This window comes from Ursus maritimus, unplaced genomic scaffold, assembly GCF_017311325.1.
Source record: "Ursus maritimus isolate PB19 unplaced genomic scaffold, ASM1731132v1 scaffold_4, whole genome shotgun sequence".
In the NCBI taxonomy this organism is placed as follows: Eukaryota; Metazoa; Chordata; class Mammalia; order Carnivora; family Ursidae; genus Ursus; species Ursus maritimus.
In genome coordinates, this window is record NW_024426552.1 from 63898487 (window position 1) to 63913685 (window position 15199).

The window sequence follows — 15199 nt, forward strand, 5'->3', positions numbered from 1 at the left end:
AAAAAACAGAGGTGTAGTTAAGTAGCCAAAGAGAAGATAAAATAGAATGCTAAAAAATATTGATTTTCTCAAAGGACAGAAAAGAGAAACAGTGGAAAAAAGAACAGAAGGGTAAACTGGAAAAAAAAAAGATTGACATAAACCTAACTCTATCAATGATTATATTATATTAATGGAGCAAACCCCCCCATAAAGGGTAGAATTGTGAAACAAGATGGAAAACAAAAGAAAAAAAAGACCCAACTATATGTTTTTATAAGAGCTGCACTTTAACTATAAAAACATACAAAAATTGAAAGTAAAAGAAGGGAACAATAATTTTATCAAAATACTAACCTCAAGAAAGCTGATGTGGCTATATTATGACAAAGTAGACTTCAAGGCAAGGAGATAGAGGCAGTTCTAAATTATAAAAGAATCACTTTATCAGAAAGGTATAAAACTCCTATACAGGTACAGACCTAATAAGACATATTCAAAGCATAGAAAGCAAAAAAGGAAATGAAGAAAGAAATAGACAAATCTATAATCATAGCTGGGGATTCATAATTTCTCCTCAGTAACTGATTGAACAAATAGACAAAAACTGTTAAGTGTATAAAACTCTTAAGCAACTCTCTTAACCAAATTGACCTAACTGAAGTCAGTAGACGCCTACATCATACAAAGGAAAATATGCATTTTTTTCAAGTAGACATGTAATATTCACATGTATAATGGATTTTAAAGGACTGAAATCAGGCAGAGTATATTCTCTGATCATAAAAAAATTAAGTTAGAAATTATTAACAGAAATATGTCTTAAAGTCCCCAAATATTTGGAAACTAAGACTCTCGTGGCTTAAAAAACAAATCACAGGGAAATTTTTAAAGATTTTTTAAAATATTTTATTTATTTATTTGAGAGAGACAGAGTGAGTGAGAGAGAGGGCCAAGCAGGGAGACTGATGCAGGGCTCAATCCCAGGATCCCGGGATCTTGATGAGCCAAAGGCAGATGCTTAACCTCCTGAGCCACCTAGGCACCCCAATTTTTAAATATTTTTGAACTGAAAGTATAAACACAAAATACCAAAATTTGTGAGATGTTGCTTAAATAGTATTTAAGAGAAAATTTAGAACATAAGTGCTTCTATTAGAAAATAAATGATATCAAATCAATAATCTGAACTTTGGTAAGACACTAAAAAAGAATAGTGTGACAAAGTAAACAGAAGGAAGGAAATAAAGACAGAAGTGAATGAAATAGAGGGCAAATTACAGAGTAGATCAACAAAACCACAAGATAGTTCTTCAAAAAAATTACTAAGATCTGTAAAACCCTAGTAAGACTGATCAAGAAGAAAAAAAGTAAATAACCAATATGATAAATGAAAAAAGAGCATTACTATGGATTTTCTACTATTATTAAAAATAATAAAGACTATGAACTATATGCCTGTAAATTGACAGAATAGATGAAATTAAGAGATTTCTTGAAAGAAAAAATTATAAAAACTGACACCAAACACATTGAAAAATATAAACAGCCACCTATCTTTTTAAAAAAATTGCATTCAAAATTAAATACCCACAGGCCACCTGAGTGGCTCAGTCGGTTAAGCATCTGCCTTCGGGGCCCTGGGATCGAGCCCTATGTCAGGCTCCTTTGCTCAACGGGGAACCTGCTTCTCCCTCTCCTCTTTTCTTGTGTTCTATCTCTGTCTCTCTCAAATAAATAAATAAAATCTTTTTTAAAAAATTGCCCACAACAAAGAAAACTGCAGGCTTCAAATAACTTCACTGATTAATTCTATCAAACATTTAAGGAGGAAATAATGCTAATCTTATGCAAACAACTTCAGGGAACTGAAAAAAGAAAAAAAGGAAATCTTCCCAACTGCTTATCTGAGGCCAGCACAATGCTAAAAACTAAAACTTGACAAACTTAAGAAAAATTAAGGCCAGTCTCACTTATGAACATAGATGCAAAAAATCATGAATAAAATATTAGCAAATAGAAGACAAATATATGTAAGAAACATAAAATATCATTGCCAAGGTAGATTTATCCCAGGAATATAAGTTTAATATTTGAAAACCAATCAATGCAGAACACTTGATTAACATAATAAAGGAGAAAATTACATGATCAACTCAATATATGCAAAAAAAATTTGTCATCAATTGACACTTCTTTATAATAATCACCAGAAAACGAGGAATAGAATATTTCCTCAAATGAATAAGGCCCATCAATGAAAAGCCTACGAATAACATCATGCTTAATTTTGGAATATTGTATGCTTTTCCACTAAAATTGGTAACAAGGCAATGATGTCCACTCTCATCCCCTTTGTTCAACATTGTATTTGATGACCTAGTAAGGGAAAAAGCAAGATAAAAATAATATACCTAAGGTTTAGAAAGAAAATATTAAAACTAACTTTATTCGCCAATGATATTATAGTGTATTGAGGAAACCCAAAGGAATCTACAAAAAAAAAAGCTACAAAAACAGTATGTGAACTTAGCAACATTGAAAGGTATACAGTATATAAGTCAGTTCTCTTTCTATATAATAAATGAAACAATTAAGAAATGTACTTATTTTTAAAATACCAGGTACAGGATAGACTTCCAAATGGCATCCTGAGGAGGGTCATGGACAAATTCTCCAGAGAAAAAGTGTAACTGGTGAAAACTATTTTTTAACAAAACAATCACTTAAAACCTCTGGAAATTGTCCTAAGAGGATATAGAAAAGAAACATTTACACAAGAAAATCTACTGACACTTGGTAAAAAGTGACTCTTTGACACTAAGCCACAACTTGCTCTGTACCTCTCCTGCCTTCAGGTTGCCAGCATTTCTCATCCCCTTCAACTCCAAGTTGAAAAGGACAAATTCTTAATGAGTGTGGCCAAGAGATCAAAGACCCTCCCCTCCCCTCCCAATGCCCCACTCACAGGACAAAATGATTACCCTAAGCAGAGCAAGCCAAAATGCTGAGGCCCTGACTTCTCCCTCTCAGCTTGCTCATAGTATAAATGTTTCATGCAGAAAAGTAAAGCTGGGAAGGCCAGAGGTTATCACACCTGCCCAGAGTCCAGACTAGTGGCTCTGAAGTTTTGCCCAGAGGAAGAAGCAGTCTATAAGACAGGGAACTCTGAAGCTCTCCCCAAAGGAACTAGCTTTATTGAAACACAATTTGAGGAAGTTCAATCCTAAGGATGCCCTCAAAACCAATGAAGTATTTGGTGGAAATCAAATAAGAGGCTGGTAACTCCCCTTAATTAAGAGCAACCAGCTAGACCATAGGTGAGCTGTTCACCAGAGAGAACCAAGAAGACACAACTAAGACCCCTCCTGGGATTTGAACAAACCTCAAAGACTGGCTTCAGATATGACTTCTGCCTAAATTGGATTAGAATATTGAATAATATATATCCCGGGGCATTGTCAAAAACAATAAAACAATCACCTGGCTATGACTTTGATACCTGATAGCTGGATTTGATATCAACAGAGAGATCAGGGAAAGAGNNTAAGAGACCCCTGCTAAAACTACTGCCATCCCAGGGTGACCGTATGCACACTGAAGTTTACACCCTCTGATAAGCAATATCAAAGTCTTCACAATGTAAGGGGAAAAAACTTCACTAAAATTGTCTAGCCCAGTCATTAAACAAGCAAACAACAATAAAAACCAGAGAGGGGAGAGTAATCAGTAATCAATATCCAGAATTGCTGTACTATGTTACCTAAAATGTCTAGTTATCAACAAAGTATTATGCAAAGACATGCAATAAAATAGGAAAGTGTGACCTATTCCCAGAAAAAAAGAAGGCAACAGAAATTGCCTCTGAGAGGGCCCAGATGTTGGATTTAACAAAGACATCATAGCAGCCATGAAAAATTTTTAAAGAGCCAAAAGACACCACACTTAAAGAAGGGAAACTATGATGATAATGTCTCATCAAATAAAGAATATCAACAAAGAGATTGAAGTTAGAAAAAGAAGCAAACAGAACTATTTTATACCATATGCAAGAACTAATTCAAAATGTATTAAAGATTGGAACATAAGACACAAACCCATAAAAATACTAGAACAAATGTAGGCAGTACATTCCTTGACTGGGTGTTGGCAATAATTTTTTGGATTTGACACCAAAAGCAAAGGCAACAAAAGCAAAAATAAGTAGGACAATATGAAACTAAAAAGCTTCTGAAGAGCAAAGGAAACTAACAAAATGAAAAGGCAATCCATGAAATGGAAGAAAATATTTAAAAATCATATATCTGATAAGGGGTTAATATTCAAAACATATAAAGAACTTACACAACTCAATAGCAAGATAAGAAAAGAAAATTCCAATTAAAAAATGAGCAGAGGATCTGAACAGACATTTTTCAAAAGAAGACATGCAGATAGCCTACAGTTACATGAAAAGGTGCTTAGCATCAGAGAAATGCAAATTGGAACCACAAGATATCACCTGACACTTGTTAGAATGCCTATCACTAAAAAGACAAGAAATAACAAATGTTGACAAGGATGTAGAGAAAAGGAAACCCTTGTGCACTGATGGTAGGAATGTAAATTGGTAGAGCCACTTTGAAAAACAGTATGGAGATTCCTCAAAAATTAAAATTAGAACTACCATATGATCTAGCAATTTCACTTCTGGGTGTCTATGCAAATAAATCAAAAACTAACTCAAAAAAGACATATGCCACCCCCATGTTCACTGCAGCATTATTTACAATAACCAAGGTATGGAAACAACCTAAGGGTCCATCAATGGAGGAATGAGTAAAGAAAATACAACTGAGTTATACACACACACACACACACACACACACACACACACACACACTGGATTATTATTCAGCCATAAAAAAGAAGGAAGTCTTGCCATTTGTAACAACATGGATGGACCTTGAGAGCATCATGTTAAGTGAAATAAGACAAAGACAAATACTATATGATATCACTTACACGTGGAACCCAAGAAAGAACAAAGAACAACAAAAATGAGCACATAAATACAAAGAACAGATTAATGGTTTCCACAGGCAGAGAGTGGAAGGTGGGTGAAATGAGTGAATGGGGTCAAGGGAAAACAAGAACCAAGTACAATAAGTGAAAAGAAAAATTCACTACAGGGACTCAACAGTCAATCTAAACTGGTAGAAAACAGAATCAGCAAACTTAAAGGTAGGCTGATAGAGACTATGCATTCTGAAGAAGAGAAAAAAAATTTAGGGTAGCATAAGTGCACCAACATGTCCATAATAAGAGTAGTCGTAGGAGAGAAAAGAGAGAAGCAGAAAAATATTCAAAAAGATAATGGCAGAAAACTTTGAAAATTTGATGAAAACCATTAATGTATATGTCCAAAAGCTCAGTGAACTCCAAATAGGATAAATGCAAAGAAATCCATACGCAGACACATCATAGTAAAAATGCTGAAAGGCAATGAGAAAATCTTGAAAGAACTGAGAGAAAAACTTATCATATACGCAAGAACTCCAGTAGGATTAACAGTTTATCAGAAACAATGGAGGCTGGAAGCAGTAGGACAACATATTCAAAGTGCTCAAAGGAAAACACTAAACCCAAGAATCTTATATCCAGCAAAATGATCTTTCAAAAATGTAGATGAAATAAAGTCATTCCCAGATAAACAAAAAACTAGAGAATTTTGTTGCTATAGCATAGCCACTTTACAAGAAATACTAAAGAAAGTTTTCTCAGGCTGAAAGAAAGTAAACACCAGATGATAATTTGAATTCACACAAAGGAAAAAAAGAACATTATTAAGGTAATTATGTAATTATAAAATAGTATAAATGCACATTTTTTTATCTCTTAACTGATTTAAAAAGCCATTTATAAAACATGTATAAAATTGTATTGTTGTGTCTATAACATATAGAAATGTAATATATGTTCCATAACAGCACAAAGGATTTAGGTGGGAGCAAAGCTGTATTTGAATAAGCAGATGAAACCAGGTGGATTGATCACAACAAATGAAGAGAGCTAAAAATGGTAAATAAGAAAGTTAATATACAAACTTTATAAATATATATTTTTGCTCTCTTCCTTCTCTCAGTTTTATAAAAAACAAAGTTATACAAAGTAATTATAATATGTTGTTGCATTTCTAACATATATGGATGTAATATGTATGCCAATATAATAGCACATAAAGGGAAAAGAAGAAACAGTTATAAAAGAGTAACATTTTTATATCCCCCTGGAATTAAGTTAATATATATCTGAAATAGATTCTGATGAATTAAGATGTATATGTTGTCTTAGAGCACTTACAAAGAACTCCAAAAATTTGAAGACAGAATTATTAAAGAAATGAATTAGTTGCATCAGAAGATATTTACTTAATGCCAAACAAAGCAGTAAAGGAAGAGTGGAGGAACAAAAAAGATATGAGACATACAGAAAGCCTAAAGTAAAATGACAGATGTAATCCAACTGTATCAATAATAACATTAAATATGGATAGATTTAACAATCCAATCAGAAGATGAAGATTGTTGGACTAGAAAAATCAAGATTTAACTCTATGCTGTCTGAAGGCATAAAGATACAAATAGGTTGAAAGTAAAAGGATAGAAAAAGATCCAAACAGCAAACATGAGAAAGCTGTAGTTAATATCAGACAAAACAGATTTTAAAGAAAAAAAAAGTTACTAAAAACAGAGACATCTAAAATGAAAAAATGGTAGACCCATCAAGAAGATTTAACAATTTTAAATATCTATGCATCTAACAACAGAACTAAGATGTTCATAAAGCGATACTTGACAGAATCAAAGGGAGACAGACAACTAGAAATTTCAATACTTCACTTTTAATAATGATACAAGAACTTGTTAGAGGTGGAAGCACTCCACGGCCTCCACAGCAGAGCCGGGCTGCAACAGGCTGAGCCCGTTCACCGCGTGTAGGCCACAGGAATGCAGCGCTGTCACTGGGCTGCCCCGCCCCACCGAGGGGCTTGCTTGCCACTGCAGGGCCCGCCACCGCTCTCCACAGACCCCTCCTGGCGACCCGCAAGTTACTCGAAACTTTGCAGCTAAAATTGAGATTCCTCGAAAATTAAAATTAGAACTACCATATGATATAGCAATTTCACTTCAGTTCCCAGTGGTCTTGTCTACTCCACCTACCCATTCCCTGTTCTGAAATCTAGAGAAGACTGCTCCACGAGACTCCCCCATAAATTGCTGCAATGTCTGTACCTAATTTATCATGATTCTACATCCCTGGAGGACATGTTTCTACATTTGAGTATAGTGTGGTACCTGGCTGAGTGTATTATCTTCAAATACTTATTCCATAGTTTTGAAGTTTTCCTTTATTAGAACAACCTTGTTTGAGATAAGGGGGGAATAAAAAAGATGGCGGAGGAGAAGGGGGCCTTTTTTCAGCTGCTTCCCTGAATCCAGCTGGATATTTACCAGATCATACTGAACACCCACAAAATCAGCCTGAAACGTAGGCAGATACATCTGGATCTCTATAAACGAACATCTCTGGCACTGAGCATTGAGGTACGAAGTGGGGAGCTATGAATCTGTGGACAGATATCAGAAGATAAACGGAAGGAGGAGGGAGCCGCTGCACTTGGGCACTGGGAAGCGGTAGCCACCGGCACTGGGGAGAGGGCCGGACTGCGGATGGGCACCCGCCAGAGAGCAGACTGAGACCGTGAGCCTGGGAACGTGCGTGCGACCAGACTGAAAACCGGAGCTCCAGAGCGCTCACTGGAACTGGACTTAAACCAGGAGCTTGGGAGCGCGCGGGCGACCAGACTGAAAACCGGAACTCTGCGAACCACACTGAAACAGGGAACTCAGGAGCGTGCATGGGAACCAGGGGCGGCTGGTGGTGTTAGAAGCACAAAGGACAGAGACGTGCTGGCCCTGGGAGCGAGGACTGGGAGAGTGGCTGTGGGGCACACAACCTGGGACGCTACGGGGTATTAGCAGCACCGACAGAAACAGAGTTTAAAAGTGGCCAGGAGAGCTCAGTGGAGAGCAGACTGTGATCTTTCTGTTCTGAGACAGAGGCTAGGATACAACCACTGCTGCTCTGACTCTCAGAAGAGTCACAGAAAACCACCAGGGAAAGCTGCCAGAGAACAAAAGCCTGGAAATACCAGTTTGCATTGTGCCCATCCCCACCCTCTCTCACAGAGGATGGGGCAAGTCTACCTAAACAGGGTTGCCTGAATATCAGCACGGCAGGCCCCTCCCCCAGAAGGCAGGCTGAAAAATCAAGAAGCCCACATCCCTAATGTCCCTATAAAACAAGTGCACATTGCCTGGGTCCTGGTCAATAATTTGGACCTGGCAAGCCAGAAAAACCTGAAAAGACATATTCAGAGCACTAAGTGAGAAACATGCAGCCAAGGATCCTTTATCCAGCAAGGCTGTCATTCAGAATAGAGAGACAAGGACCTTCCAAGACCGGCAGAAACTGAAAGAATATGTGACCACAAAGCCAGCCCTATAAGAAATATTAAGGGGGGTACTATAAAAGTAAAAAGACCCAAGAGTGATACAGAACAGAAATTTACAGAAACAATCTATCGAAACAAGGACGTCACAGGCAACATGACATCATTAAAATCATCTCTCTCAATAATCACTCTCAATGTGAAGGGCCTAAATGCTCCCATAAAATGCCACAGGGTTGCAGATTGGATAAAAAGACACGACCCATCCATATGCTTTCTACAAGAGACTCATTTTGAACCTTAAGATACATCCAGACTGAAAGTGAAGGGATGGAGAACCATTTTTTCATGCCAATAGACCTCAAAAGAAAGCTGGGGTAGCAATTCTCATATCAGACAGATTAGATTTTAAACTAAAGACTGTAGTAAGAGATACAGAAGGACACTGTATTATTCTTAAAGGATGTATCCAACAACAGGATCTAACAATTATAAATATCTATGCCCCCAACAGGGGAGCAGCTAGATACACAAGCCAACTCTTAACCAGAATAAAGAGACATATAGACAATAATACGTTAATAGTAGGAGACCTCAACATTACACTCTCAGCAATGGACAGATCACCTAAGCAGAAAATCAATAAAGAAACAAGAGCTTTGAATGACATACTGGACCAGATGGACCTCATGAATATATATAGAACACTACATCCCAGAACAATAGAATACTCATTCTTTTCGAATGCACTTGGAACTTTTTCCAGAATAGACCATATACTGGATCACAAAAGAGGTCTCAACCAATACCAAAAAACTGAGATTATTCCCTGCATATTCTCAGACCATGGTGCTTTGAAACTGGAACTCAATCACAAGGAAAAATTTGGAAGAAATTCAAACACATGGAAACTAAGAACCATCTTGCTTAAGAATGATTGGGTAAACCAGGGAATTAAAGAAAAACTTAAGCAATTTATGGAAACCAATGAGAACGAAAACACATCGGTCCAAAACCTATGGGACACTGCAATGGCGGTCCTAAGGGGGAAATACATAGCCATCCAAGCCTCACTCAAAAGAAGAGAAAAATCTAAAATGCAGTTTTCATATTATCACCTTAAGAAGCTGGAGCTGGAAGAGAAGAACAGGCCTAACTCACACACGAGAAGGCAGTTGATCAAGATTAGAGCATAGATCAAAGAATTAGAAACCAGGAGCACAGTAGAGCAGATCAACAGAACTAGAAGCTGGTTCTTTGAAAGAATAAATAAGATTGATAAGCCACTGGCCAGACTTATTCAAAAGAATAGAGAAAGGACCCAAATTAATAAAATTATGAATGAAAGGGGAGAGATCACGATCAACACCAAGGAAATAGAAACAATCATTAGAAACTATTATCAACAACTATATGCCAATAAAGTAAACAACCTGGAAGAAATGGATGCCTTCCTGGAAATCTATAAACTAAGAAGTCTGAAACAGGAAGAAAATGATTATCTAAACAGACTGATTAATTGTGAAGAGATTGAAGCAGTAATCAAAAAGCTTCCCAAAAACAAGAGTCCAGGGTCTGATGGATTCCCCGCGGAATTCTACCGAATATTCAAAGAGGAAATAATACCTATTCTCCTGAAGCGGTTTCAAAAAATAGAAACAGAAGGAAAACTACCAAACTCATTCTATGAGGCCAGTATTACCTTGATCCCCAAACCATGCAAAGACCTCATCAAAAGGAGAATTACAGACCGATACCCCTGATGAGTATGGATGCCAAAATTCTCAACAAGATCCTAGCTAATAGGATCTAACAGTATATTAAAAAGAATTACCCATCATGACCAAGTGGGATTCATCCCTAGGATGCAGGGGTGGTTCAACATTTGCAAATCGATCAGTGTGATAGATCACATCAACAAGAGAAGAGTCAAGAACCATATGATCTTTTCAATTGATGCAGAAAAAGCATTTGACAAAATAAAGCATCCTTTCCTGATTAAAACCTTTCAGAGTGTAGGGATAGAGGGTACACTCCTCAATTTCATAAAAACCATCTATGAAAAGCCTACAGCGAATAACAGTCTCAATGGGGAGCAGCTGAAAGCCTTTCCCTTGAGGAACACAACAAGGATGCCCACTCTCCCCATTATTATTCAACATAGTACTAGAAGTCCTTGCAACAGCAATCAGACAACAAAAAGGAATAAAAGGTATTCAAATCGGCAAAGAAGAAGTCAAACGGTCTCTATTCGCAGATGATATGATACTCTATATGGAAAACCCAAAAGACTCCACCCCCAAATTACTAGAACTTATAGAACAAATCAGTAACATGGCAGGATACAAAATCAATGCTCAGAAATCAGTTGCATTTCTATACACGAACAATGAGATTGAAGAAAGAGAAATTAGAGAATTGATTCCTTTTACAATAGCACCAAAAATCATACGATATCTTGGAATTAACCAGAGAGGTAAAGGATCTATATTCTAGAAACTACAGAACACTGACGAAAGACATTGAAGAAGACATAAAAAAGATGGAAAAACATTCCATGCTCATGCATCAGAAGACTAAACATAGTTAAAATGTCTATGCTACCCAGAACAATGTATACTTTCAGTGCCATCCCAATCAAAATACCAATGACATTTTTCAAAGAGCTGGAACACACAGCCCTTAAATTTGTGTGGAACCAGAAAAGACCCCAAATCGCCAAGGAAATGTTGAAAAGAAAAACAAAGCCGGGGGCATCACGTTGCCTGATTTCAAGCTATACTACAAAGTGGTGATCATCAAGACAGCATGGTACTGGCACAAAAACAGACACATAGACCAATGGAAAAGAATAGAGAACCCAGAAATGGACCCTCAGCTCTATGGGCAACTAATCTGTGACAAAGCAGGAAAAAACATCCAGTGGAAAAAGGACAGTCTCTTCAATAAATGGTGCTGGGAAAATTGGACAGCTATATGCAAAAGAATGAAACTTGACCACTCTCTCACACCGTACACAAAGATAAACTCCAAATGGATGAAAGATCTCGATGTGGAATTCATCAACATCATAGAGGAGAACATAGGCTGCAACCTCTTTGACATCGGCCACAACAACTTCTTTCATGACACATCTCCAAAGGCAAGAGAAACAAAAGATAAAATGAACTTGTGGGACTTCATCAAGATAAAAAGCTTCTGTCAACAAAACTAAGAGACAGCCCATGGAATGGGAGAAGATATTTGCAAATGACGCTACAGATAAAAGACTGGTATCCAAGATCTGTAAAGAACTTCTCAATCTCAATACACGGAAAACAAATAATCAAATCAAAAAATGGGCAATGAACAGACACTTTTCCAATGAAGACATACAAATGGCTAAAGACACATGAAAAAATGTTCAAAATCATTAGCCATCAGGGAGATTCAAATCAAAACCACATTGAGATACCACCTTACACCAGTTAGAATGGCAAAAATGGACAAGGCAAGAAAAAACAAATGTTGGAGAGGATGTGGAGAAAGGGGAACCCTCTTACACTGTTGGTGGGAATGCAAGTTGGTATAGCCACTTTGGAAAACAGTGTGGAGGTCCCTCAAAAAGTTAAAAATAGAGCTACCCTATGACCCAGCAATTGAACTACTGGGTATTTACCCCAAATATACAGACGTAGTGAAGAGAAGGGCCATGTATACCCCAATGTTCATAGCAGCATTGTCCACAATAGCTAAATTGTGGAAGGAGCCTAGATGCCCTTCAACAGATGAATGGATAAAGAAAATGTGGTCCATATATACAATGGAATATTACTCAGCCATCAGAAAGAATGATTACCCAACATTTGCAGCAACACAGATGGGACTGGAGGAGATTATGCTAAGTGAAATAAGTCAAGCAGAGAATGACAATTATCATATGGTTTCACTCATTTATGGAACATAGGAAATATCAGGGAGATCGGTAGGAGAAGGAAGGGAAGAATGAAGGGGGGGTAAACAGAAGGGGGAATGAACCACAAGAGACTATGGACTCTGAGAAACAAACTGAGGGCTTCAGAGGGGAGGGGGTGGGGGATTGGGATAGGCCGGTGATGGGTATTAAGGAGGGCACATATTGCATGGAGCACGGGGTGTTAAACGCAAATAATGAATCATGAAACACTACATCAAAAACTAAGGTTGTACTGTATGGTGACTAACATATCATAATAAAATAAATAAATAAAAAAATATGATTCCCCATTAAAAAAAGAAATTGACAAACTGATTCTAAACCTTATTTAGAAATGCAAAGAATCTAAAATAATTAAAAAGCTCTTGGAAAAGAAGTTGAAGGATTTACTACGAGACTTTATGATGTACTATAAACCTATATTAATTAGTGTGGTAGTTGAAAAAAGATAGACAAATAGACCAATGACTACAGAATAGAAAGTCCAGAAATAAACCCACACTTATGTAGCCAATTTATTTTTTTACTAAGACACTAATAAAAACCAATGAAGAAAGGAAAATCTTAACAAATAATGATGGAAAAACTGGACAAACATATAGGGGAAAAATGGACCTTAATCTCTTCATACCACAATCAAAATTAATTTGCGATGAAATATAGTCCTAAAAATGAAAGCTGAATGTATATTGAAAAGTTTCTTGAAGAAAACAATATTATCTTCATGACCATGGAGCAGGCAAAGATTACTCATATAGGAATTTTATAAAATCACAAAAGAAAAGAAATGATAAATTATTCTTTGAGGATACTAATCTGATCATCAAAAGACATTTCATTTTTGTTAAGAAAATGACAAGATAAGTCTCATATGGGAAGAAAATATTCACAATACCTTCTTCTAACAAAAGACTCTTAAATATATAAAGAATTCAACTTTGACACTTACTTAGTTCTGTAACCTTACATAAGTTTAAACTCTTGGAACTGACAGTTTCTTATCTGTAAAATGTAAGAGTTGGGCTAGAGTACCACAGCGGATCTTTTATAAAATTCTATGATTTTTTGAACCCACAGCAAGTTTATTAGTGCAAATTACATAAAAGGGTGGTGGCAAGAAATATGAACAAAGATAATTTTGGTAATTGAAAATAGCCCTAAGTACTTCTGGGTATGGGGATTTATACTAAAGTAGAAACTCTGAATATTTATTTACAAAGAGAAAGTACACAAGAATCTCCTACAAGGATAGGAAAACCATAATTAAGAATATTTTATGAATGCCATAGTAATGAGAATTATAAAATGTTTATTAACCTATTGTGCCTATACTTGTATTTGTGAGTAAATCTTTATAAAATGTCAGTAGAGTGACAGAATGTTAAAAATAAGAGAAAAATGTAGTGCTTATTATAGAAAGGAACTTGATACCATCAAACAAATCACTTAATATGTACTACATATCACTACCTTTTTATAACTAAGTATAGTATTTAAAATTGGTAGCATACACTTAATGTTCTTTGTAAAAGCCAATAAGCATTTCTCTTGAAAGTAGAAGATTTGATTAGGTCTTTTTAAAAACCCATTATAAATTGTATTATTTTTGGTCTATTTTCAGGTGAAACTTGGGTCGTTTATTAAAGTAGCTATTTCATATGAAAAAAATAAAGATTTTATATTTTTCTATCATTATGTTCAGTTACTTTTTGCATATCCATTAGTTATTGCTCCTTATTGTTTCTGGTACCACTTGTTGAAACAAATTATCAGAACCATTGTCATAACGAGAATACAAAAGTAGTTTTCACAGGGGGGAAGAAAAACCTTTTTAAATTTTCTGGAATAAAAAAGAATTATCTACAAAATGTTAGCAAAATTTACCTCATTTATTATCATTTCATTTTCAGGTTTAACTGAGCTAAATGACAGTCCAGTTGCCCTGGAACTTGAGCGCTGCAAGTCTCCCACTTCAGGTAAACATGAATGGTACCTTTCAGTCTTCTGGTAATTTACCGCAGTAATCTGCTATGTTTTCATAATTCTTACAATGTGAAATTCATAATTTTAGTAATTGTAGTTTCTGAAATTCAATCATAAACAAATTTGATTCCAAAATCAATTAGAAATAAATGTTTTTAAAAATATTTTTGGCCTCCCAAAAAATTAAGACCAGAGGTGTGAGTATAGTACTTTTAAAGACACTTTAAAGGAAGGGGTTTTTTCACAGATAAATAATGCTAAGTGAAAATTGGTAATGTCATACAGAAACTCTGTCTTCTTATAGCTAGAGTTGAATTAGTGGGAAATATATACTGTAGGTGCAGGGAATAGGATACCATTGGCCCTTAGTTGGTTCATACCTCTGGACCACAGTTTGGAGACATGTATATTCATTGACAAAAAAAGAAAAAATGATAATATGCTGGAACTAAAGCATCAAGATAAAGCATGAGCCCACTAAAATATATGAAAAAAATATGAGTATAAAGATTCCTAGGAATAAGTCTCTAAGGTATGTAAAAGAAAAAAAAAGTAGTAGAAATTGTTGGATGGTGGGATTATGAATGGTTAGCTTATTTTTTTTAATTATCTGATTTTTCTCCAACACATATATAGTAATATGTAAGACTTTAAGCACCAAAAATGTTAGTTGTATCTTTGATATTGAACTATAGATTGTTTTAATTTAACTTCACACAAACATATAAACATTTAATACTTTGTAAAGGAATTAATTTTGACTTTTAGAAATTCATTTGGAACTGTGA

The 15199-nt window shown here is 35.8% G+C and overlaps 1 protein-coding gene across 2 annotated transcripts in view; it reads left to right on the forward strand.

Moving 5' to 3' along the window:
• STXBP5L (syntaxin binding protein 5L) overlaps positions 1-15199 on the forward strand; it is a 419474-nt gene that overhangs the window by 341076 nt on the left and 63199 nt on the right. For both annotated transcript variants that reach the window (XM_008708188.2, XM_040621308.1), the window contains one exon: positions 14339-14404. In XM_008708188.2, coding sequence (XP_008706410.2) covers positions 14339-14404 — 66 coding nt within the window. The remainder of the gene's footprint in view (positions 1-14338; positions 14405-15199) is intronic.